This window comes from Lepus europaeus, chromosome 8 (assembly GCF_033115175.1).
Source record: "Lepus europaeus isolate LE1 chromosome 8, mLepTim1.pri, whole genome shotgun sequence".
Classification (NCBI taxonomy): Eukaryota; Metazoa; Chordata; class Mammalia; order Lagomorpha; family Leporidae; genus Lepus; species Lepus europaeus.
In genome coordinates, this window is record NC_084834.1 from 78,436,489 (window position 1) to 78,462,437 (window position 25,949).

The following is a 25,949-nucleotide window of genomic DNA, read 5'->3' on the forward strand; positions in this document are numbered from 1 at the left end:
AACAGAATTGATAAGAACAAAGGACATGAAGGAAAATACATACTATATATGATGAATGAATACATACACTAGTATATGTTTCCATTCACATAAAGGTTTGAATAGATAAAACTAAATAATTGTATAGAAAAAAAGAAATATTAGCCAAAACCACACAATATGAGAGGATATAATCATCAGGGTTGTGAACGAGAAAGATGAGTACAAAGGAGACTCTAGGCCAGAAGAATCCCCTGTACTTAAATTATTTGCTAACTCACCTTTATATGCTTAATGTATTTTTCTTTATTATTTTGTATTTGACAATAAAAGAAAAAAAGAGTTTAAAAAAATCTTGAAGCTGGCTGAGATCAAAGGTTTTGCAGCTGACATGTTACCACACTTTGGCAGTAAGTGGGCAGAGCTATGGACCAAAGTAAGAGCAAAGGAAAGTGATTGGAGAATAAGGCAGCAGGAATTATATTTATTCAAAGACAGCTCATTACTGGACACAGAGCACCCTAAGGAGAAGCGGAAGGTTTCTCAAACTGGAAAGCAAGTTCTCCAAAGAAAAATGGGCACCAAGGGAAAAGTAAGAAAATAAGCTGTATTTTTTTTTCAGTTTGTGTATTTTTTATGTCTGTGTACATTTGTTGGTTCCTTTGGGAATTATAGCAACTTAAAATTGATCAAAAGGATACAGGAGTGGCCCCAGTGCTAGGAATTTGGTAAAAGGAAACTTTGTGGATCTATCAAATGCTCTCTACAGGGTGTTGAATCAAATATTATTTAAGTCACCAGCGCAAAGGAGACTTAAGCAATTGTGCTAGAGCCATAAAACAGAATATATATTTGTTGGAAATAATGTTAGAGAATAATATGAAAAATATACACATTAATAAATAGGCAAAGTTGATTATAAAGCAGAATTGCTGCATTGTTTATGACCCCATGTGAGATACTTACAAAGATTTAGATTAAAAGCATGAAGTGAGTGATAAAATCACAGATGAGTTCTGTTTTTCCTTATTGGATTTTGAAACTTCCTATAACTGATATATATATATATATATATATATATATAGTAAGGTTAATGATACTTAAAAGCATAATTCAAAATTGACAGCAACTATTGAAAACTATATGTTCATATGGTAAAAGACTTTAGGAAGATCACACCCAAGGAAAAATAATATTAGGATGGAGAATTATAATTTTGCTTCTTTTTACTTTCTTTCAATGTTAATTCTACTTGAAATAAAAAATACAATTTCAAGCTAGAAAAAAAAATTTTTTTTTGACAGGCAGAGTGGATAGTGAGAGAGAGAGAGACAGAAAGAAAGGTCTTCCTTTTTGCCGCTGGTTCACCCTCCAATGGCCGCTGCGGCCGGCGCATCTCGCTGATCCGAAGCCAGGAGCCAGGTGCTTCTCCTGGTCTCCCATGCGGGTGTAGGGCCCAAGGACTTGGGCCATCCTCCACTGCCTTCCCGGGCCATAGCAGAGAGCTGGCCTGGAAGAGGGGCAACCGGGATAGAATCCAGCGCCCTGACCAGGACTAGAACCCGGTGTGCTGGCGCCGGAAGGCGGAGGATTAGCCTGTTAAGCCACAGCGCCGGCCTTAGAAAAATTTTTGATATATGGATTATAGAGTCCTGAAATGTTTCTTTTCATGCATTTTTGCTCAATTCTTACAAAAACAAAAAATTAATTTATATTATACTGAAAAAATGTATGTAATTATATAAACTTCACTTCCCTGACTTTAAATAAATCATCTGGCGATCTTATTCAAATTCAAAATTTTGATTTACTGGGTTTGGAAAGAGCTTTCAGCTCTAACAAGTCCCCAAGTAACATGATTTATAGTTTAAGGCCTGCACTTTGAGTAGCTAAGTAATAAACCTTTGTCCTAGTAATAAGATCTTGAGTAACGCAGAGTTGATTACAAATGGTTGAGTCAACAAACACTATTTGGTCATCAATGAAGCCCTATGAACTCTATAAACATATCTACTTTGTTATGGAAAAGAATCAAGTTATTATATCAGGGTAAATTTAATACATCTGTCATCTCAATGAGTTAAAAAGTAGGAAACCTATAATGTAGAATTTAACATTTTCTTTTTCACAAACTATGTTTCATGGAATTACTACATCAAGAGGCTCTTTAGGTTTTTTCCTATCTTTCTCTCTCTCTCTCTCTCTCTCTCTCTCTCTCTCTCTCTCTCTCTCTCTCTCCTTTCCCTTACATTCACCCTCCACTTCTCTTTCAGGTTATTAAATGCAAAGCAGCCATCGCCTGGGAAGCAGGAAAGCCCCTCTGCATTGAGGAGGTTGAGGTAGCTCCTCCCAAGGCTCATGAAGTTAGAATTCAGGTAAGTGGAGACTGTCTCCAGGGACAGATGGGACCCTAAGTAAAGAATTGGTTTCTATCAATTCAATCCCACATGGAATGACTGGGAGGCCTTGGAGTTTCCATTATGGGGCAGTTTTAGTTCTAGGTCAGGTAAGAACAGGCACTATCACCAAGAGTGATAAATCATCAACTTAAAATGTAATTGAACTAGCTTAACATAAATCATTAACATTAAGAACCAGACAAAGGAATTCTCTTTGGATTAGGATGTTGAATTTTCTTTTGCCCTCCAATTGCCAATTACTGGAAAGTGTAATTAAAAGAAAGAGAGAATTAGGTCCAAAACAAAGGAGAAGAAAATCCGGGCAGCACAAGTGTCTGGGATCAAGCAGAAGAGCACAATGAATTCCGATGATGTCCCCCATTTTCCCCAGTGCTAGTCAGCCTTAATTTTCCTCAGGAACAGCATGTGAAGTGTTTGGTTTATACACAAGAATGAGTGAGACGTCCTTATGAACAGTATTTTGAAGAAAAGTAATACAGAGATACATTAGTAATTGATTTAAACAATTTTTATTTCATATCTCTGTTCTACCTACATTGCCCCTTCATTCCACATAGTCTAAGCAAAAGCTGAACAAACCTTAGAAACATGTACTCCTTGCACTCTTTTCCCTAACAGACTTCAACTTTCCTCTATTATCTTTGATTGGTTTCCTCTCCTGGAGACAATAATTGCTGATTCCATCTGTTTTTAAGACTTGCTAACAACAATGGAAGGTAGAAAACAAAGGTACATCATAAGAAAAAAAAATATGAGTATATTATTTTTATCTGTTCTTTTTTTCAACATGTAATTTTTATTGAGTTCAGGAGTATCACAATGCTTCAAGATGGCATTGGGCCAAAATTCACATATAAGATCCAATCCACTTTGCATCAAATTGAGAAGTTTCTGTACTTCAAAAGAAACAGTCAGGAAAGTGAAGAGGCAACCGACAGAATGGGAAAAATATTCGCAAACTACGCAACAGATAAAGGGTTGGTAACCAGAATCTACAAAGAAATCAAGAAAATCCACAACAACAGAACAAACAACCCACTTAAGAGATGGGCCAAGGACCTCAATAGACATTTTTCAAAAGAGGAAATCCAAATGGCCAACAGACACATGAAAAAATGTTCAAGATCACTAGCAATCAGGGAAATGCAAATCAAAACCACAATGAGGTTTCACCTCACCCCGGTGAGAATGGCTCACATTCAGAAATCTACCAACAATAGATGCTAGAGAGGATGTGGGGGAAAAGGGACACTAACCCACTGTTGGTGGGAATGCAAACTGGTTAAGCCACTATGGAAGTCAGTCTGGAGATTCCTCAGAAACCTGCATATAACCCCACCATACAACCCAGCCATACCACTCCTTGGTATTTACCCAAAGGAAATTAAATTGGCAAACAAAAAAGCTGTCTGCACATTAATGTTTATTGCAGCTCAATTCACAATAGCTAAGACCTGGAACCAACCCAAATGCTCATCAACAGTAGACTGGATAAAGAAATGATGGGACATGTACTCTATAGAATACTATACAGCAGTCAAAAACAATGAAATCCGGTCATTTGCAACAAGATGGAGGAATCTGGAAAACATTATTCTGAGTAAATTAAGCCAGTCCCAAAGGGACAAATATATGTTCTCCCTGATCGGCGACAATTAACTGAGCACCAAAGGGGAAACCTGTTGAAGTGAAATGGACACTATGAGAAACAGTGACTTGATCAGCTCTTGTCCTGACTATTGATGTACAATGTAATACTTTATCCATTATAGTATTTTTTTTTTGTTCTAGTATTAGTGGTTGAACTCTGTAATTAACACACAATTATTCTTAGGTGTTTAAATTTTAACTGAAAAGTGATCCCTGTTAAATATAAGAGTGGGAATAAGAGAGGGAGGAGATGTTCAATTTGGGACATGCTCAACTGAACTTGCCCCAAATTGTGGAGTTAGAAACATGCCAGGGGATTCCAATACAATCCCATCAAGGTGGCATGTACCAATACCATCTCACTAGTCCAAGTGATCAATTTCAGTTCACAATTGATCACACTGATAGGACTAAGAGTCAAAGGGATCGTACAAACAAGAGAAGTGTCTGCTAATACTAACTGATAGAATCAAAAAGGGAGAGAACGATCCCACATGGGAAGCGGGAGACACAGCAGACTCATAGAATGGCAGATGTCCTAAACAGCACTCTGGCCTCAGAATCAGCCCTTAAGGCATTTGGATCTGGCTGAAGAGCCCATGAGAGTATTGTAGGCATGGAAAGCCAAGACACTCTGGAAAAAAAAAGTAAATGAAAGATCTCTGCAAGTGAGATCCCAGTAGAAAGAACGGGCCATCAAAGAAGGAGGTTCCTTTCTCTGAAAGGAGAAGAGAACTTCCACTTTGACTATCACCTTGTCTAAATAAGATCGAAGTCGGCAAACTCAAAAGGCTTCCATAGCCTTGGCAACTCATGACTAGAGCCTAGGGAGATTACTGATGCCATAAACAAGAGTGTCAAATTGTTAAGTCAACAACAGGAGTCACTGTGTACTTACTTCTCATGTGGGATCTGTCCTTAATGTGTTGTCCAATGTGCAGTGATGCTATAACTAGTACTGAAACACTATTTTACACTTTATGTTCTGTGTGGGTGCAAACTGATGCAATCTTTACTTAATATATACTAAATTGATGTTCTGTATATAAAGATAATTGAAAATGAATCTTGATGTGAATGGAATGGGAGAGGGAGTGGGAGATGGGAGGGGTGCGAGTGGGAGGGAAATTATGGGGGGGAGAGAAAGTCACTATAATCCATAAACTGTACTTTGGAAATTTATATTTACTAAATATAAATAAATAAAATTTGTAAAGGACAAAAAAAAAAGATCCAATCCACTAATATAATGGCAGAAACATGATCAAATCTGTGATTGTGTTCTAGATAATTGCCGTTAGTATATGCCGTTCTGATACCTATGTGATAAATCCTGCATTTAAAGAGGGTCTTCTCCCAGTGATCCTTGGCCATGAAGGAGCAGGAATTGTTGAAAGTGTTGGGCCAGGAGTGACCAACTTCAAACCAGGTATTTTAATTCCTGATCCCAATTAAATGGATATTTCAGGTTATTTTGGAGATAATTCCTGTCCTGGCAGTGCCTGCTGTATCTGATCTCTATTTACATAGTGGAACCATCTTTTTCAAAGCAAACCTGACACATGGTCTATCACAGTCTAACAACAGGACAGAATAGTTGAAATTAGAATTATCTAATAAAATTTCTGAAACATTATCAGTTTATTTATACACAATGCTAAGGAATTGTCAAAAGAAGACAGGGTTGCTTAAACTGAAGCTTCCGTGGGGTATGTACAATCCTTTATCTACAGAAAATAGAAAGCTTTTATTTTTATATGAAGAATGAAAATTTTTAGGTAGCTTAAATGAAAAGCATTATACATATGTTAATGTTAGGTGTCTATCTGTAGGCAAAAATAGTACCTAAGTAATACACAGCAATGGCTGAAATTATTTACATCATATTTTATAACAGATTCACCAAATACTGGAATATGGCCATTGTAATCCTCATTTGACTGACAGATTAAATCATATCACTTCCCTACTTTAAGGAAAATGCTCCAAACAGAAATTAGCAGATTTTATCCCAAACAAGATCACAGAAATAAACTGCTCCTAAAAGTTTTACATCCATGAAGAAGTCTAATCAATGTAATCTTTTAGTCCCAGCTTTGCTGTCTACTGTCCGTGTGCTCTTGGCTGGTTATGTCACTTTTCTGTGACATCTCTCAGTTCCTGTTTCCTAAAGTTGGATTATACTAATACTTATCTCAGAGGGTTATTCTGAGAATCATGTAAGATGATACATAGAAGCAGTTAAAAAGGTGTCTGGCACATACTAAATATTGAATTAACACTAAATGTGAATTATCATCACTAGCCCTCCATCATCAAAGGACAGAAGTCATTATATAATTTGGAATTGAGTTTAATAAGTGAGCAAATGTGGAATGTGAAAGTGAAGCTAAATGGTGAAACAGGGAAATTATGTAAAGTTTACTCCAGGCTTCTAGCCTGTTAGCTTTCACCTCTCCTCTTATCTAAGGATGTCCTTGGAATGTTTGGAAATAAAACAAACAAACAACAGTTAAAATGTAGAGTTCCAAAGACAGCAGAGTCTTAAATGGGACTTTCCACCTAATGATATTAATACAGACCTGTTGCTTGAATACTGAGCAGAATAATATATGGCAATATGTGCAGTACTGGGGGGAATCTGAGATCTTATAACTTGATATTGTAGCCAATTATACTTTCTTTTGAATATAAAATGTATGTGATAATGAATGATACTTCTCATTGATTCATCTGCTGGAAACCATAAGTAACATGTTAGGCACCACTTAACCTATGGTCTTTCTGTCTAGGTGACAAAGTAATTCCACTTTATGTACCTCGTTGTAGAAAATGCAAGTTCTGCCAGAGTCCACTCACAAACTTTTGTACAAAATTCAGGTAAGCTCTATGCATTGTGTGTAAGAACATGAACTGATATAAATACTTTGGACAGCAAATTGACAACACCTAAATGGAGTTGAAGAGGTGCTAACCTCCCACCCACCAATTCCACAACAACGTGTATACAAGACACTGTTGCAAATGCACACAAAGAGACACATGCTAGAATGTTCATGACAACACTGTTTATAACAGCAAGCAATTTAATACAGCAAGAATGTTTATAAATAAGAGAATGGATTAATAAATTGCTCTGAGGTAACATAATGGAATACTATTAATTAGTGAAAATCACTGAACTTGAACTACATAACAACATAGAATAATTTACAAAAAAAAAGTGTTAAGGGAAAGAAAGCGGCTGAAAGACATTTTCACTAAGTGTCTTACACAAAAATAATACCATAAGTTTTCCATGGTTACACGTATGTGTATGTATAAATATATCACTGGAATAGTAGCTAATTCTACAAGAATTACAGAAGGCAATAAAGCACAGTCATTTACTCCAAGGCTTCATAGTATAAATCTTGGAGACAGAATTTTAACCTAGTGGCAAAATCTAAATTCCAAATTGTTTTGACTTCACTGAGACTAAAGAAAAATCTAATTCTCAGTAACGCTATTTGAAACTACTTATTATAAAAGTTAAATCTTCAATACTCACATCTATTACTGTGCCTCATTTTCCTCATCTAAAAAGTGAGCATAATAATAAAGCTTGCTTCCTAAGGTTGTAGATATTAAAAAAAACAACACTGTAACACTCTTTTGCAAATCTCTAATGATAATAATAGATATAGCCAGTGACCATAAATTCTTTCTATATCACAAAAATGGAGGTAATCAGATATTGTGTCCCTCCATATGAAACTTTCAACCTAAATTTAAAAGAGTAATCAAAGAAAGGCTCTCTAAAGAATACTGACATTTATTTGGGAATAGCAGAGCACTGTAATAGGGATACCAGCACACAGCACTGGGAATGTGCATGCCATAGTTAACCAACAGCATATTCAATGAGATTGTGCAGGGAAAGTTTTCCTCTTTTTTTTAAAGATTTATTTATTGATTTGAAAGTCAGAGTTACACACAGAGAGGAGAAACAGAGAGAGACAGAGAGAAAGGTCTTCCATCCAATGGTTCACTCCCCAATTGGCCGCAACGGCCGGAGTTGCACCAATCCGAAGCCAGGAGCCAGGAGCTTCTTCTGGGTCTCCCATGCAGGTGCAGAGGCCCAAGAAGGTGGGCTCTTCTACTGCTTTCTCAGGTCAAAGCAGAGAGCTGGATGGGAAATGGAGCAGCCGGGACCTGAACCAGCACCCATATGGGATGCCGGCTCTTCAGGTCAGGGCTTTAGCCAGCTGCACCACAGCGCCGGCCCCAGGGAAAATTCCAAAGGCAAAAATGAGCAGGATTACATGAGATATTTTGAGACAGTGATTGTCAGCCACAATGATTAATGACCAGGGTGACCTTAGTCCAAGGTTTGATGTATGTCTTCGAAGTATTAATTTTTGTATAAGGTTATGCTTGCCCCTGTGTAATGTAGTTCTGGAAGAGTCTTTTCTGATAGTTATTATCAGGCAATTATGGATAAGAACTTTTTCTTCATAACCTTACAACTTTACTTAGGGTTGACACATGACTCCATTTTGATCCTGACAGCTTTTGCATTCCTTTCATAAAATATACAGAACTGTGTATGAATTATGTGCCCATAAATATAAAACCTGAATTTGAACAAGTGCTTAGATCAAAAATACTAATTTAGGATAAAATATAGGGACAGAAAACTATGTTATACCAGATTATATAAATGTAATAGCAAAATCCACAATGAGGAGAACTTCTACAGGACAAATGACTCAATTTCTTCAAAAAATAAATTGTAAGGGAAAGAATTATAAATTAATGCAGGTAAGAAGTATATCAACAAAAAAAATAGGCATACCCCAAGGAATCCTAGCAATTTACAGAATAAATGGTGATTTGGGGTTTGCTTCAAAATACTCCAATAAGAGGAAGGAAATTGGTATTGTGGAAGGATAATAGATGAAACTAGATGGACAAAGAATGTAAGAGATTTCATTACACTCTTTTTTCTAGCTTTATATAATTGATTTTCTCCTCAAAATTTTTAAAGGTTAATACATATAAAGTCATTAAAAGAACTTTGACATACAGAAGGAATTCAATATGTTTGTTGCTATTACCTTTAAAAATACTTCTAACATGATATTATTAACATGATAACTTTCAGATTATTTCCTCGATTTTGTCAACATTACAAAGTTGTCATGACAAATATATACTCCCCAGCACATTCTGGAGGTAAGTGATTAGTGTTCTTTTCACTTCCCCTTCTTCATCTCTCTTTTTTTTTAAATTTTCTAGTGAACATAAAAACCCTTTAATTGAACAAGAACTAATGGACGACAAAACCAGCAGGTTTACCTGCAAAGGAAAATCAATTTACCATTTCCTAGGAGTCAGTGCCTTTTCTCAGTACACTGTGGTAAAAGATATCAATCTTGCCAAAATAGATGACGATGCAAATTTAAAGAGAGTTTGTCTGATTGGATGTGGGTTTTCTACTGGCTACGGGGCTGCAATCAACGATGCCAAGGTAAATGGTTAAACATCAGGTTGGGCAACCCAGAAGTTACTAGCAGGCAATGTGATGGAAAGGAGCCAGAGTCCATTATCCTCCTTCAAACTCTAGCTATGTCATTTATTGTCTCTGTGACTTTAGGCAAATGATTTAACATATCTTGAATAACATGTGGGACAGATACTGATGGAGATAAGTAAATCATATTATTGGTATATAATGTCTGACCCAGCAGGCAGCACGTAGTTGGCACCCAATACATGTTCTAGACTACACCAAGTTAGATTGTGGACACCCCTGATTTATACACAGTCAGCTTAAACATGAACCCTAGGTCTGAGTGCTCCTTCTGAGACACCTTCCCCACTGAACAGCATCAGAAGCTATGGAAGCCCTCACCCATCTCCTTATAGCCACTCGGGCTTCCCCCGAGGCTGAGAAATCTCCACTTTCAGTCAGTAGTAACTCATCTCTGCTCCTTGTCCCATCCTTTGGTTCCAAGGGTGGGTCTATGGAGGCAGCTCTGACGGTGACAAAACGTGTCTCTGGAATCCCAAGTTAGAATTTAAAAACTTTAATGATACCTTGGGGCAAGATACCAAAGAAGGATCTCAGAAGTGAATCTCTCAAACAACCTCCTTATTTTAACCTCTCTGACATCAGACTTTATGCCTTGACTGAAAACTGCAAATGTAGACAAAGTACTCTTTCTAAACAACAAATTTGAAGATTTCACACTTCTTGTTTTATTTTTTATCCTCCAGATGAGGTCAGTTTCCCCAGTGGGCTACAGTGGCTCTCTGCTTCCCCCTGAACTGTTTGTTGTCCCCTCGGTCTCACCCAGGCTTCCCAGGCACCAGTCACTGTGCCCTCTGGGTGCCTTACACCTGCTTCCCACCCACATTGTGAGGAAGACTCCACTTAGATATCACTTCCTGACAGAGCCCTGCTTCAGCCTCTCAGACACACAATGAGTGTCTTCCCAGTTTTCTCCAGAGTCCCTGCATTTACCCATCTTCATTCTCATCAAACTTTGGGGAAATTCCCCCTTAATTTTTTCATCCGATTACACTATTTGTCCTTAAAGGTAAAAACTGTCTTGCTCATTGTGATACCTCCAGAGCCTAGAATTGTGCCTAGCAACTAATAGGCACTTGATAATTTTTCAACAAGTGAATGGGTAAAACCAGGTACATATGAAATTCGTGAAACATCTTGGTAAGGCTAGGTCCTCAGCTTTGTAATCCAAATTCCTCTTCTTCAGGATACCTTCAATTGGTCAGTGTCAATGAAACATAATCAGCCTAACCACAACAAAAGGCTGATTTTGTAGCCAAGATAACATGTATGATTTTTCATTTAAATTTTTATTTACCAAGTAGACAGAAGTGCTACTTTGGGCCATCAGCATATTATCTCTCTCTAATTATTTTCATTTACTGAATCATTCGTTAATTTACAAAAACTTAACACTGTATGGGAAAACAAACTAAAATCTGAAAACTATTAGAGGAAATGTATTGAAGTAGGGCGGAGTTGATGGCTGCTGTGACCACCTTACCAAAAGCTCGGTTCCTGTCCTTGGTCCTGAATGAAAATAAAGAGGACAAAGTTTGAGGGTCAAGGAAAGAGATAGTTTAACCTGTTAGCAGATGAAAAAATAGCAAATTAGCAGTCTCTAAGCAGACTACTGCTCAGTGAGGATGGGCTGGAGTTTTTAAAGAAGCTGCAAAGAAGTTGGGCTGCTGAGTCAGGTGCTAGGGCTCACTGCAGATCTAATAACAGGGTTATCTCAGACATCAGCCCTGTTCCCTGGAAAACTTGCTTGCTGGCTTTTCTTTTAGAGGAGGGAATAGTTGGATGTTCTGTTAAACTAAGCAGCTAAGCAATGTTATTTGGCTAGGATCTCAAAGAGGCAAAGTACTGTATTTAAAGATTTCAGTATTTGTTTAATCAAGATGAAGCCAACTCAATCTAGAACTCAAGCTTCCCCATTCTCTTAGAATAAATTCAAACCTCTAGTCACACCGGCCAGGGAAGGCCAGGTGACTTTGCAACTCCAGCTGGCTTTCTCAAGACCAGTCTGGAATTCACAAGCAAGCATAATTTATCTGTTTGAACATATATTTCAGTCACAGGCACAGTAGGCTGCTTTTGTTCATCAGAATATGAAAAGAGAAAAAGAGATGTATCTGGTTCAATTATAGCTGCAGTAGTCAAGGCACAAGAGCATTCTCTCCTAGACAGAATCAGAGACTCAGGGAAGAAATTTTACCTTCATCTTCTGGACTCCATGCTTCTGGACTCCAACCTAACACTTCTATGCTTCTTAAGGGATATTAAAACTAGAGTTTCAGACGCAGCTTTCTCTCTTTAAATTATTTTTAGCTGATAAAAAAAACTATGTATTTATGGGATACAATGTGATGTACTGATGTACATTGTGGAGTAAGTAAATCAAACTAATAAACATGTTTATCTTTTCACATAGTTTTTTTGCAGTAACACCATTTAAAATCTACTCTTGCCATTTTCAGATATAGAATACATTATCCACTTAATTACAGTCACCATGCTCTAGCACAATGTTTGCAGAGCTATTCCTTCAAACTGACACCTTGTATGCTATAATCAATGTCTTCCCATTCTTTATTCGCCAGCCCTGAACTACCCTCCACTTCCATGTCTTTCATTGTTTTAGATACCAGGTGTACCTGAGACCAGTATTCGTTTCTGGGCTTGGCTTATATCACTAATCTTAATGTCCTCCAGGTTCATCAAAGTCATTTCCAAAGAATGCATTTCCTCTTTTGTTAAGGCTGAATAGTATTCTGTCATGTACATGAAGGTTCTTCAAAAAGATCATGGGAAAATGTAATTAAAATATAAGTTTTTGGCAAAAAAAAAACTGAAATTCATGCTTAGTTTTTTCATCATATGTATCATCCATGAATTTTGTGAGGACACTCCATATATACTAGATTTTCTTTACCCACTCATAGATTCATAGTTATACAGCTTCCATATCTTGGCAGTTGTAATACTGCTGCATGTACATGAATGTGCAGATCTCTCTTCAACATAAGGACTTCATTTCCTTTAGATATATACCCAGCAGTAGAACTGTACAGCTTTCTTTCAAATCTGGTCTGAGTGTGCTTAAACTCCAAGGACTTGTTCTTTTCACCGTTGAGAAAGAAATGCTACCAGATAAAACATCGCAGAGGAAATATAAATCAGATAATAAGACATTAAGGAAGGGAAGTGTCAGTAATTCTGTCCATTCAGTAATAGCAGTAATAGAGTTTAACTTCTGGGAAGAAAACTGAAGCAACAACATCCTGCATCACCATAACCCCTAAATCCTTTCAATCTGCTTGTATCATTTGCTGTCACTGAAACCACAGTTCACAGAGTTCTTTGGAAACATGAAAATATTCTCTAACAGTGATCTTGGCAGACAGATAAACATCCACTCTGGGTAACCATGTTTTCAAATGGGGGAAAAAATGATTCAATAAGGGGCAGGCATTTGGTACAGCAGTTACAATGCTGCTTGGGACATTCTCATTCCATATCAAAGTACCTGAGCCAGAGTCCTGGCTCCACTTCCTATTCCAGTTTCTTGGTAATGGGAACCCTGGAATGTAGTAGGTAATTGTCCAAGTAGTTGAGCACTTGCCACCCACATGGGAGACCCACATCGACTTCTGGGCTCTTGTCATTGGCCTGGAGAGTCCCAGCTGTTGTGGGCATTTGAAATGTGAATCAGTGAAGGAAGATCTCTGTATTGTAAGGGACATTGTAAGTCACAGTCTCTCTGAATTTCAAATAAATAAACTAACAAAAATTAAATATTTTTAAAAAATATATTCAATCCACTGGTTCACTCCTCAGATGGCCACAATGGCCTGGGCTAGGCCAGGCCAAAGCCAGGAGCCAGAAGCTTCTTTGAGTTCTCTCACATAGGTGCATGGGTCCAACCACTTGGGCCATCTTCTAATGTTCTTCCCAGGCCAGCACCAGGGAGCTAAATTGTAAGTGCAACAGCCAGGACACAAACCAACATCCACTGGGATGCCAGTGATGCTGGTGGTGGGTTAACCCACTATACCACAATGCTGCTCACATGTGTATTGATTTCTGATGGAAGAATAGAGACAAAGTGCATGGAGAGAATGTTCTTTAAGGCAGGGCTAGAATTATAGGTTATATTTTAATTAGATAAAATACAGCAAAAAGTATATCAGGTTGAAAGAACAGTATAAATTAAGGCATGAGTTTTTGTGGCTGTTGTTGCGGCGCTGGCCTCAACTTACTTTCAATCCAATTTAAAAAGAAAAAGATGGGCCAGTGCCATGGCTCAATAGGCTAATCCTCCGCCTGTGGCACCAGCACCCCGGGTTCTATTCCTGGTCGGGGCACCGGATTCTGTTCCAGTTGCCCCTCTTCCAGGCCAGCTCTCTGCTATGGCCCGGGAAGGCAGTGGAGGATGGCCCAAGTCCTTGGGCCCTGCACCCGCATGGGAGACCATGAGAAGCACCTGGCTCCTGGCTTCAGATCAGTGCGGCGTGCCGGCCGCAGCGGCCATTGGACGGTGAACCAACGGTAAAAGGAAGACCTTTCTCTCTGTCTCTCTCTCTCTCACTGTCCACTCTGCCTGTCAAAAAAAAAAAAAAAAGGAAAAAGATAAATTCTTTAGAATTTGTGTATTTTATTTTATTTTTTTTTTTATTTTTGACAGGCAGAGTGGACAGTAGAGGGAGACAGAGAGAAAGGTCTTCCTTTTTGCCGTTGGTTCACCCTCCAATGGCCGCCACAGTAGGCGTGCTGCGGCCAGCGCACCGCGCTGTTCCGATGGCAGGAGCCAGGTGCTTCTCCTGGTCTCCCATGGGGTGCAGGGCCCAAGAACTTGGGCCATCCTCCACTGCACTCCCTAGCCACAGCAGAGAGCTGGCCTGGAAGAGGGGCAACCGGGACAGGATCGGTGCCCCGACCGGGACTAGAACCTGGTGTGCCGGCGCCGCAAGGCGGAGGATTAGCCTACTGAGCCGCAGCACCGGCAGAATTTGTGTATTTTTCAAAGTTTGTGCTGATAACAATGAAGGAAAAAGTAAAATAACTACTTTTACTAGGTTTGTTCTTTATGAGCAAATAAACTTAATTGTCTGCCTTCAAATAATTTCATCAGTTTAGACAGTAACACAATTTTTCACATTGGCAGATTTCCTACATTGGTGATATCACATGGTTTTATAACAGACAGTATTTTATGCATATATTCATACCTCCGTCTCACACTCCCTTTTACATGAAAACAAGTGGGACCAGCTGCTTTAAGAGTTACTTCATAATTTTCCTACCCGCAGGTCACCCCTGGTTCTACATGTGCAGTCTTTGGCCTAGGAGGTGTAGGTCTTTCTGCTATAATAGGCTGTAAAACAGCAGGAGCTTCCAGAATCATAGCCATTGACATCAACAATGACAAGTTTGCAAAGGCCAAAGCCCTGGGAGCCACTGACTGCCTCAATCCTAAAGAACTAAATAAACCTGTACAGGATGTCATTGTTGAGATGACCAACGGAGGTGTGGATTTTGCTATTGACTGTGCAGGTGGATCAGAAGTCATGGTATGTATGTATTTTCCTTGGATCTTATTTTCAATTTGTTCTATGGTCATCAATTAATAGCAGAGGGCTGGAGCATGTTCATTAAAGTAACTATAATCATTCCTTCTTAATATGTTTAAATGGTAACAAGGAAGTGGAACGGTCTGCTGCAAATCTTTTCCTACTCCCTTATTTATACATGTTTCTGATGGCCACTGGTGTGTACTCCAAATGCCAATACTATCTTTGTGAATTCACACTTGTGTTAAGATAAGCAGACATAATATTATTTTTAGATGTTGAATTTTCATTTCAGATCCCTTGGAAAAGCTCAATATTAGTAGGCTGGAAATTATATTTTTCTGATTTTTACATGAGCACCACAATTTCCCATTTTGAAATGATAATTTGAGGGGTTTCTTCACTAATAATTAATGGGAAAATGTTCATCTGACAACTAAAGTTAAATAAAATAGCAAGTATATTATATACATTGCACCATTGTTAGCAAAACATATCAAGAAATTAACTAATTGAAGTGCATAAAAAAGGAGGAATACTTTTTCTGCTTAACTATTTATACATTATGCATACATAGTATGTTGTTAATGTTTATATTTGATAAAATGGAGCATATATAATAGCATATATTTCTTAAAACTAAACACTGAAGGCCAGCGCCGTGGCTCAACAGGCTAATCCTCCGCCTGGCGGCGCCGGCACACCGGGTTCTAGTCCCGGTCGGGGCACCGATCCTGTCCCGGTTGCCTCTCTTCCAGGCCAGCTCTCTGCTGTGGCCAGGGAGTGCAGTGGAGGATGGCCCAAGTGTTTGGGCTCTGCACCCCATGGGAGACCAGGAGAAGCACCTGGCTCCTGCCATCGGAACAGCACGGTGCGCCGGCCACAGCGCGCTACCGCGGCGGCCATTAGAGGGTGAACCAACGGCAAGGGAAGACCTTTCTCTCTGTCTCTCTCTCTCTCACTGTCCACTCTGCCTGTCAAAAAAAAAAAAAAAAACTAAACACTGAAGTGTATATAGACTATGTTTATTTTTAATTTCATTTTTACTTTAATTTTAACAAATTATTAACAGATTCAATATGATTTATGAAATCTGAGAATATAATCATGTTGCCTTCAACCCTCCATCTCACACTCCTATCCTCCTTCCTTCTACCTTTTTTTTTAGTTTTTGACTTAACATATTTTAAATTTACATTGCCCTAAAAAGGCTTAAAACTTTATAGATAGAATTAAGATGCAGAGTAGGGAGGGAGCCTACTGATCTAGACTAGGAGAAGATAGCTTAAAAAAAGTGGAGAGAGTGCAGCCTCAGGGAAGGGCCTGGGAGAAAACAGCTGAGGAATCTCTACTGAAATTAGAGGGATATGGTGGACCCACTTGGAGGACGTGGATACCCATAACTCAGGACTGCTGCAGTGGAGAGCCTCTGCAACAGTGCTGGAGAGTGAGGTGAGACCAAACTGCAGAGACCAAGCCAGTGGTGATAAAACAGCAGGATGACCCTAGAGGGAATCCAGCTTGGAGCCCAGCGGGAGATAATGTATCTGCCAAACTAGAGGAGAACAAAAAGGAGGAATACATTTCTCTCTCCCCGACAAACCTGCAACAGCATCCTATAATAAGCTGATAAGGAGAAGGCACCATTTTGGACATACGTAACAGCTGTGCCAGCAGAGTGGAGACATGTGAGTCTGGTGGGGAGAACTGACAGGGGACTGGGTACTCGTGACTGTGGGAGACTTGTGTTCCGGGACTGTAAAGAAACCTGAGGCTGTGTAGGAGGGCTCACAGTGTGATTGGGACTTTGGGCAGTCACTGTGGATGGCTCCACATATTCAGGGCTCCCTGGTTACCTGGTGAGGACATTGCTGAGGTATCTGAGCTTATATTGAGGTCTGCACAGATCCTTGGTGTGGCCCTTGGGGCACAGCAAACAAATATGATACCTACTGAGGCTAGCACTCAGGCAATGGTTTCCTTTGAGGAGAGGAGTTCAGCTGAGCAGAATAAACCTACACTCTGATTTTTAAAAAAAGAAAAAAATAAAGAGGACATCTGGGTATGTCTCAGACTTGCCCTTCACCCTGCAGAACTGAACAGAGCTCCCTGGCAATAACCACAACATGCCTCTAGATATTCACTGAAAGCAGACACTCTACTAATCTACAGAGACATCATACAAAGATAAAAGCTGCCATAGCAAAGAAAAAAAAAAGAAGAAGAAACCAACGAGTATCTCCAAAAATGCCAAATAACAAACACCAATTTAAGAAACATGAATAAAGAAGACAACATGACATGCCCAAAAGAACACAATACCTTAATTCTAGATTGTGAAGATGATGATATTGAAGAAATGCCAGAAATTGAATTCGAAAAATTTGATCATAAGATTACATAGAAGTGGGACTGGCGCTGTGGCACACTAGGTTAGTCCTCCACCTGCAGTGCTGGCATCCCATATGGGCGCCAGTTTTAGTCCTAGTTGCTCCTCTTCCAGTCCATCTCTCTGCTATGGCCTGGAAAAGTGCTAGAAGGTGGCCCAAGTGCTTGGGCCCCTGCACCTGCATGGGAGACCAGGAGGAAACTCCTGGCTCCTGTCTTTGGATTGGCGCAGCTCCGGCCATTGCGGCCATTTGGAGAGTGAACCAACAAAAGGAAGACCTTTCTCTCTCACTGTCTGTAACTCCGCCTGTCAAATAAGTAAATAAAAAATCTAAAGAAGATTACATAGAAGTAATCAGAAGCAAATGCATGAACTAAGGAAATCAGTGCATGACATAAAGAAAATTTTTCCCATGAAATTGAGATCTTAAAGAGAAATCAAAATGAAATTTTGGAAGTGAAGAATTCAATAGAACATAAAAAATTCAATGGAAAGCCTTAAAAACAGAATCAATGAAACAGAAGAAAGAATATCTGACTAGGAAGACAAAGCATAGGAAATTATACAGTCAGACCAAACACAAGAAAAAGAAATTAGAAAATAAAAACACTGTTGGGAATCTACAGGACATTATTAAATGACCCAACATACAGGCAATAGGACATCCTGAACACATAGAAAAAGAGAAAGGATCAGAAGGCCTTTTTGGAGAAATAATAACAGAAAAACTTACCTAATTTAGAGAAAGAAAGGGACATAGTACAGGAAGCACATAGTAATCCTAATAGACATGAACAGAAAAGATCTTCACCATGACACACTGTAATTAAACTCACCACAGTAAAATATAAAGAAAAGATTCTAAACTATGCACAAGAGAAATGCCAGATTAACTTCAGAGCATCTCCAATGAGACTCACAACAGACTTCTCATCAGAAACCCTACAGGTTACAGAGAGAATGATGAGTTATATTCCAAGTCTTAAGAGAAAAAAAAAATGTAAGCCCAGAATACTATACCCTGCAAAACTCTCATTTATGAATGAACGTGAAAAAACAACCTTCCATAACAAATGGAAATTGAAAGAATTTGTCACCACCCATCCAGCCCTGCAGAAGATGCCTAAGGATATGCTGCACAAAAAAACCAAAAACAAACAAACAAACAAAAAAAAACACAGAAACACGATCATCACCACAAAAGAAGATAAAGGAAGAAAATGTCCCAGTAAAAGTACAAAGGATATCCAAAGTAAAAAATGGAAATATTTTTGGAAAAATGTCAGGACAAAGTTGTTACTTATTAAAAGTCACCTTGAATGTAAAAAGCCTCAACTCTCCAGTTAAAAGACACAGACAAGATGAATGGATTTAAAAAAAAAAAAACTATATTTGTTGGCTATAAGAAACAATAATCACCAACAAAGACACATGCAGACTGAAAGGGAAAGGATGGAAAAAGATATTTCATGCTAACTGGTGTCAACATTCTAATATCAGTCAAAAAAAAAAGCTGGTGTTGACATTCTAATATCAGATAAAATATACTTTAACACAAAACTTTTAAAAAAAGTAAAAGAAAGGCACTATGTAATGATTAAGGGATGTGATACCAATCAAAATACCAAAGACATTCTTCTCAGATCTAGAAAAAGATGCTGCAATTCATATGGAAACACAAGAGACCTCGAATAGCTAAAGCAACCTTATACAACAAAAACAAAGCCAGAGGCATCACAATGCCAGATTTCAAGACATACTACAAGGTAGTTATGATCAAAACAGCCTAGCACTAGTAAAAAAAAAATTGGATAGACCATGCAATAGAATATAAGCAACAAAAATCAACGCAAATATCTACAACCAACTAATATTTGACCAAGGAGCTAAAACAAATCCCTGAAGCAAGGACAGTCTCTTCAACAAATTGTGCTGGGAAAACTAGATCTTCTCATACAGAAGTATGACTAAAGACCCTTACCTTACTCCTTACACAAAAAATCCTTTCAAAATGAATTAAAGACATAAATCTACAACCTGACACCATCAAATTATTGGAGAACATTGAGGAAACCCTGCAAGTTATTGGCACAGGAAAAGATTTTTTTGGAAAAGACCTCAGAGCCACAGGAAATCAAAGCCAAAATTCACAAGTGGAATTACATCAAATCCAGAAGCTTCTGTACTCCAAAAGAAACACTCAGGAAAGTAAAGAGGCAACAGAATGGGAGAAAATATTTACAAACCATGCAACTGATAAAGGATTAATAACCAGAGTTTACAAAGAGATCAAGAAACTCCACAACAACAAAACAAACAACCCAGTTAAGGAAGGGCAATGGACTTAAACAGAGATTTTTCAAGAAAGAAAATCCAAATGGTCAACAGACACATGAAAAAGTGTTCAGGATCACTAACTGTTAGGGAAATGCAAATCAAAACCATAATGAGGTTTCACCTTACCCCAGTTAGAATGGCTTTTATACAGAAATCAACAAACAACAAATACTGGCAAGGATGTAGGGAAAAACGTACCCTAATCCACTATTGGTTTAAATGTAAACTGGTAAAGCCACTATGGAAGACAGTATGGAGATATCTCAAAAATCTGAATATAGACCTGCGATATGACCCAGCCATCCCATTCCTGAGAATATACCCAAGGAAAATGAAATGAGTAAATAAAAGAGTTATCTGCACCCCCCACCAAGCCTATTGCAACTCAATTCACATTAGCTAAGACATAGAATCAACCTAAATGCCCATCAACCAAAAATTGGATTAAGAAATTATGTGATATGTACACTATGGAATTTTACACAGCAGTTTAAAAAAATGAAATCTGGTCATTTGCAACAAAATGGATGAATCTGTAAATCATACTTAGTGAAATAAGTCAGTGAAATAAGGCACAAATACCATATATTCTCCCTGATTTGTGATAATTAACAGAGCACCTAAAATGAAATGTTTAGAGATGAAATTTATACTTTGAGAAGCAATAAGTTGAATAGCCCTAGTCTTGACTGTTGAGGAACAGTTTTTTTTTCTCTTCTTCACACAGCACTGAAGGCTCCCACAGTCATGGGGTGCAGAGGATCCCCTCACTGCCCTGTGAGCCTACCCCACCCACAGAGACAGCAGATTTGTTTCCAGATTCAATGTCTATGGGTGCTCTGCCTTGGCAATCTGAGCCCCACAGCCTGTGACAGTTTGAGAGGATGGGAGCACCTCCAATCCTAAGCAGGTGCTCAACATCCTGTCAACCCTCTTAGCCAGACTTACAGTAAGTGGGAAACAAGGATTTTTCCCTCTAGTAAAATACACTGGTCATGGCCGGCACCACGGCTCAATAGGCTAATCCTCTGCCTGCAGCACCAGCACACCGGGTTCTAGTCCCGGTCAGGGCGCCAGATTCTGTCCCGGTTGCTCCTCTTCCAGTCCAGCTCTCTGCTGTGGCTAGGGAGTGCAGTGGAGGATGGCCCAAGTGCTTGGGACCTGCACCCCATGGGAGACCAGGAGAAGCACCTGGATCCTGGCTTCTGAACAGTGCAGTGTGCCGGCAGCAGCACGCCGGCCGTAGGGGCCATTGGAGGGTGAACCAACAGCAAAGGAAGACCTTTCTCTCTGTCTCTCTCTCTCTCACTGTCCACTCTGCCTGTCCAAAAAAAAAAAAAAATACACTGGTCACATGCCTGAGGAACCACTGCAGTATCTACTGATGTCAAGATATAGTGCCTATTCCCCATCAGTTGCCAGGTACCCATGGGGAGGATGAGGAGAAAGAAATGTGCCCTGTATTCACTGGATTAGGTAGGTACCCTGTACCCCAGACTCAAAATCAGTCTGGTCCACAAGGTTCTCCCTCATGCAATGTCACCAGTGGCCCAGGCTGCTGCAGTCTGCCCACCTCTCTCCCAGAACCTGGCAATTCCTCCAGCCTAAGTCTATGGGATTCATGTGTGGTCCCCCTAAATGCTGCTGCATTTCTACTTTTCACAATGTTCCAAGGCGCGCCTCTTCTTTCTGTAGAATTTCCACCACAAACTTTTCTCCAATTCTGCCCGGGGAATACACTTCCTCTGTTTTTTTCCTACTGTCTTCCCCTGTGAGAATCTACATATTGCTTCCCTATTCAGCCATCTTGGAATCTCTTATTTTTATATTTAACATTAACACACTTATATAGGCATACAATTACACATAAAATAAATTATAATCTTCATTAATACATTGAACAAGATGTTATAATTCATATTAATGTGTTAAATATTTCTAATTGATACTTATTGCATATAACTATACATTTTAGATTGTCTATCTATGCTATTAATACAATGTAAAAATATGTTCTGCTTATTTTTATTATTTTTTATAATGAACCCTCAAATTGTATTGAAGCTCTATACAATGATTCTACCTCATTAGCTTGAATCTCATTATCCAAAATGCAGAATTGAATAAATTTTCTCTAAAACATATGCCAACACTGGAGTTTGTGTGCTACATTTCTGTATACTTGGGTGTTCTTTTGTACTGTACCTTCCAGAAAGCAACCGTGGACTGTACAACAGTAGGCTGGGGATCGTGTACTTTTGTTGGAGTCAATTTCAATGACAAAGGATTGACTATTTCTCCAGTGGAACTAATATTGGGCCGTACTTTAAGAGGATCAAGCTTTGGCGGTGGGTTTTTATTCTTCATAGTTTTTCAGTTCTTTTATAGTACTGAAATTCTTAGGTTGAAGACTGACACAAAAGAAAATAAATTGTTTAAATATTAATAACCTAGACCATATCTGTAGATTTTATATAAACACTAACTACTAATAAGCAGAGTTCATATAGAAATGTAATTATCTTAAAAACTAAAATTCAATTTGCAGTGAAGTAATCCAACATAAAAGCACAAAAGGTAAACTTTTAATTAATTGATACAATTATTTAATGTAGAAGTCATCTTGATATTTTTTCTTGTGAAATCTTTAGATATAAGTATAGAAACTTAAAGGAGAAGGGAAAGAGATAAATCTATTTGAAGCGACTCAAATCTTCAAGAAACATTGAATACATTGCTTCTTAATCTCGTGGGCTGTGTCTTTCAATTTTTGCCATTTTGGCCAAATTATAGGTTGGGATGTAGATACTGTCCCAAAGCTGGTTTCTGACTACAAGAATGGGAAATTCAATCTGGAAGAATTGGTGAGCCATACCCTGCCATTTGAAAAAATCAATGAGGCACTGGACCTATTGAAACAAGGAAAAAGGTAAACTAAAAAGATGATTGACAAGTTTAGAAAACCTTCATGATGATTCTATTTTAATTTGATGTTAAGCACTAACCAGTTTGTCTTTCCTGAATTCCCATATCAGATACTAGATGTGCTTAAAAGATTGTACGGTGGCCATTGGGAAGAAAGAAAACCTCTGACTTCCGTAATGCACACTACTAAAAATTATTAAAATTACTACACTTGTTAAAACTGCTATACACTGTTGCAACAGAGTGGTGGCCTCAATTGACACAGATCTTCACCTTGATAAACAATTGCTAAAACAGCTGGGGCTGCTCCCTAGAAAGAAGGATTTCTATGGTATCATGACAGATCCCTCTAGAACGGTTTTCCCTGAGTTTGGAATCATTACACTCTGCAATCTGACCCAGAATGCCCACTCAGTCCCTTCATAAACAGAGCGACATGAAACCACGGAGATGTGATCAGTGAGTGGCAGGTATCAAAGTATGAAGGCTGCCTCATTCTCTCATTTTCTTGCTTTGTGTTAGGCTCCTGTAAGATACCCTTCTGATCCCTAATTTTATATGCTGTGCTCCTTTACAATGGATCCTAGGAACTTCTATAAATGTCCTAACTGAGCGATTTGTAACAGTTGGGGAATGGCTAAGCTTAGGATCAATTAAGTCACAGTGATTTAGCACAGTGATTTAGCAAAGGTCAAAAACACCAGTAACAATATTATATGGAGGAGATACAGGGCAGAGAAAAAATGGAAAAAGAAGATACAGCAAATGGAGGAAGGAGCCTAAAGTAAAATGAAAATGACAGGAGTTTGAAGCAGAGAACAAATGTCACAGGAAAAACAAAATAGGACCATGATGTAAGGACTCAGGCTGCTTCCTAAGCAAGAAACCTGAAAAAATATCCCCATTGCCATCAACTCCCCAATTTGATGTTAGTGACAACATATAAAAAATTAAATAAAAAGTAAAAATAACATTATTTTAAGCTCCTCTATGTAAACTTAGTGCAGAAGCTCTTATAGTATCTTCCACAATCTCAGTATTCCCACATAGAATATTTCTTAAGAATGGGTTGAGGTATTTGGCCTTAGACCCTGGTGCTCATAGCTCCTCTACCATAACACCTTTCCTCTAAAGTTCTCAGTCATGGAACATAACCACACAGATACAAGCAAAGTGGCCACCAAACAGAAGATGCTGCATTGCTTTATTAGTAGGTAGAAAAATCTCCCTGGTAAGCAGTGGGAGAGCACAGGCTTAGGGGTAGATATCTCAGTAGGCCTCCTACTTCCCCTCTGGATCACTGAGAAGACTACCTGGCTGCCTAAACTGATGGAAAGGAGGCAACAGGGAAGACAGAGGATGGGACTTCCAGATGTATTCACTAAAGGGGTACAGGAAGCACAAGAGAGGGCACGACTCCCTACCCTGCAAGCTACACAGAAGTAAGGAAGTGCCTCAAGGGAAGGGGATGGAACGCAATTACTGACTAGACTGCAAGGTGCACTGACTGATTCACATCGTGAGGAATGAACACAAAATATTCCCTCCACAGGTGGGTGTACTTCCAGCACCTGAGTGCAGAAAACATTTATGCATGGCAGTCTGCAGATGCCAGGATATCACAGCAGCTCCATCAATGATGTCTGGGATAAGGAATTCTTTGTCCTTGGGTTTTTCCCCCTCTTTGCTCCTACATGTTGGAGTTATCCAGGAGGGAGAATACTTGGATTCTCAGACAGGAGCATCCCAACTCAACTACTCCTCCTTCAGTGTCCAACTTTGCCCTTGGCTATAGAGGAATAACATCAGTGACTATTCCAAGACTAAACCTTCATTTGGTATGCTCTATCACCATAGTACCATTCAGCAACAAGGACCTTGGGGTCCAGGTTGAATGAGGGTCCTCAAATTGTCCCCAGCTTATATTGCATTGTAAATTATTATATATGCCACAAACAGAAGATGACAAGATGAAAGGATGTCTATAAAGAAAGGTTAGACCAAATTCTGAAATGGAAAAGCAAAAATTATTTTTGAGTTTTAGTTAAATTTATCATGAAAATGATACTTAACATAGTTCACTTCTTGTTAACAGCATCCGAACCATCCTGATCTACTGAAGATGTCAGAGGCAATTTGGAACACTATGTGAATATGAACCTGCCGACTGATTACCTAAAATGATGAATCAAGAAAAACTATGAATTTAAACAAATATTTACAGTTAGTACCTCAACATATAACAGTTATAAATAATGTAGAATTTGTCATCATAAAATATGGTAATGGTTTCCATGTTAAATGACTATAGCAAATGAAATACTTTTGAATGGAATCTCATGATGTTTAGGAATTGTTTAAAATTAGATCTGGAGAGGAGAGGAGAAATGAAGGGATAATAAAACCAGACTGAACATATTCTACAATGTTATAGGTAGGGTGATGAATATATGGGGTTTCATTACACTGTTCTCCCACTTCTGTCTATGTTGAAAACTTTCCACAATAAAAAGGTACTTACTAGGGGTCAGTGCTGTGGCATAGCAGATAAAGCTACTGCCTGCAGTGCCAGCATCCCATATGGGCACTGGTTCAGGTCCTGGCTACTCTGCTTCTGATCCAGCTCTCTGTTATGTCCGGGGAAGCAGTGGAAGATGGCCCAAGTCTTTGGGCCCCTGCACCCATGTGAGAGACCTGGAAGAAGCTTCTGCCTCCTGGCTTCAGATCAGCACAGCTATGGACATTGCAGCCATTTAGAGTGTGAACCAGCAGATGGAAGACTTCTCTCTCTGTGTTTTTCTCTGCCTCTCTGTAACTCTACATTTAAATAAATAATCTTTTAAAAAGGTACTTACTGGAAAAATATAGCTACATATTATATGTGTTTATAAAATGTCATATAATTACTATGTTCCCAGAAGCGATTCTTTTTAAATAAGCTGCTAAATAAATTACAGTTAATGTCTTTTAGCCCCACTTTATCATTATTCAATATAATCACAAGTAATCAGGTATCAAAATCCATGGAAATGAAAATTTGAAAAGGAAAAAAAACTAAATTCTCAAATTTCTATCTCCACATATAATCACCCTTTCATCTTTGACAATTACTGGAACACATC

General features: G+C 38.7%; 1 protein-coding gene and 1 long non-coding RNA gene across 2 annotated transcripts in view; one reads left to right on the top strand and one right to left on the bottom strand.

The window, feature by feature from the left end:
- Nucleotides 1–25,949, bottom strand: part of LOC133766055 (uncharacterized) — a 151,925-nt gene that overhangs the window by 92,250 nt on the left and 33,726 nt on the right. The gene's annotated exons all lie outside the window — the stretch shown is intronic.
- Nucleotides 466–25,797, top strand: LOC133766053 (alcohol dehydrogenase class-2 isozyme 2). Its single transcript, XM_062199832.1, has 9 exons — nucleotides 466–571; nucleotides 2,253–2,354; nucleotides 5,337–5,478; nucleotides 6,842–6,929; nucleotides 9,330–9,561; nucleotides 14,916–15,176; nucleotides 22,115–22,250; nucleotides 22,696–22,831; nucleotides 24,923–25,797. The coding sequence occupies exons 1-9, from the start codon at nucleotides 554–556 to the stop codon at nucleotides 24,945–24,947; spliced, it is 1,140 nt and encodes a 379-aa protein (XP_062055816.1). The 5' UTR covers nucleotides 466–553; the 3' UTR covers nucleotides 24,948–25,797.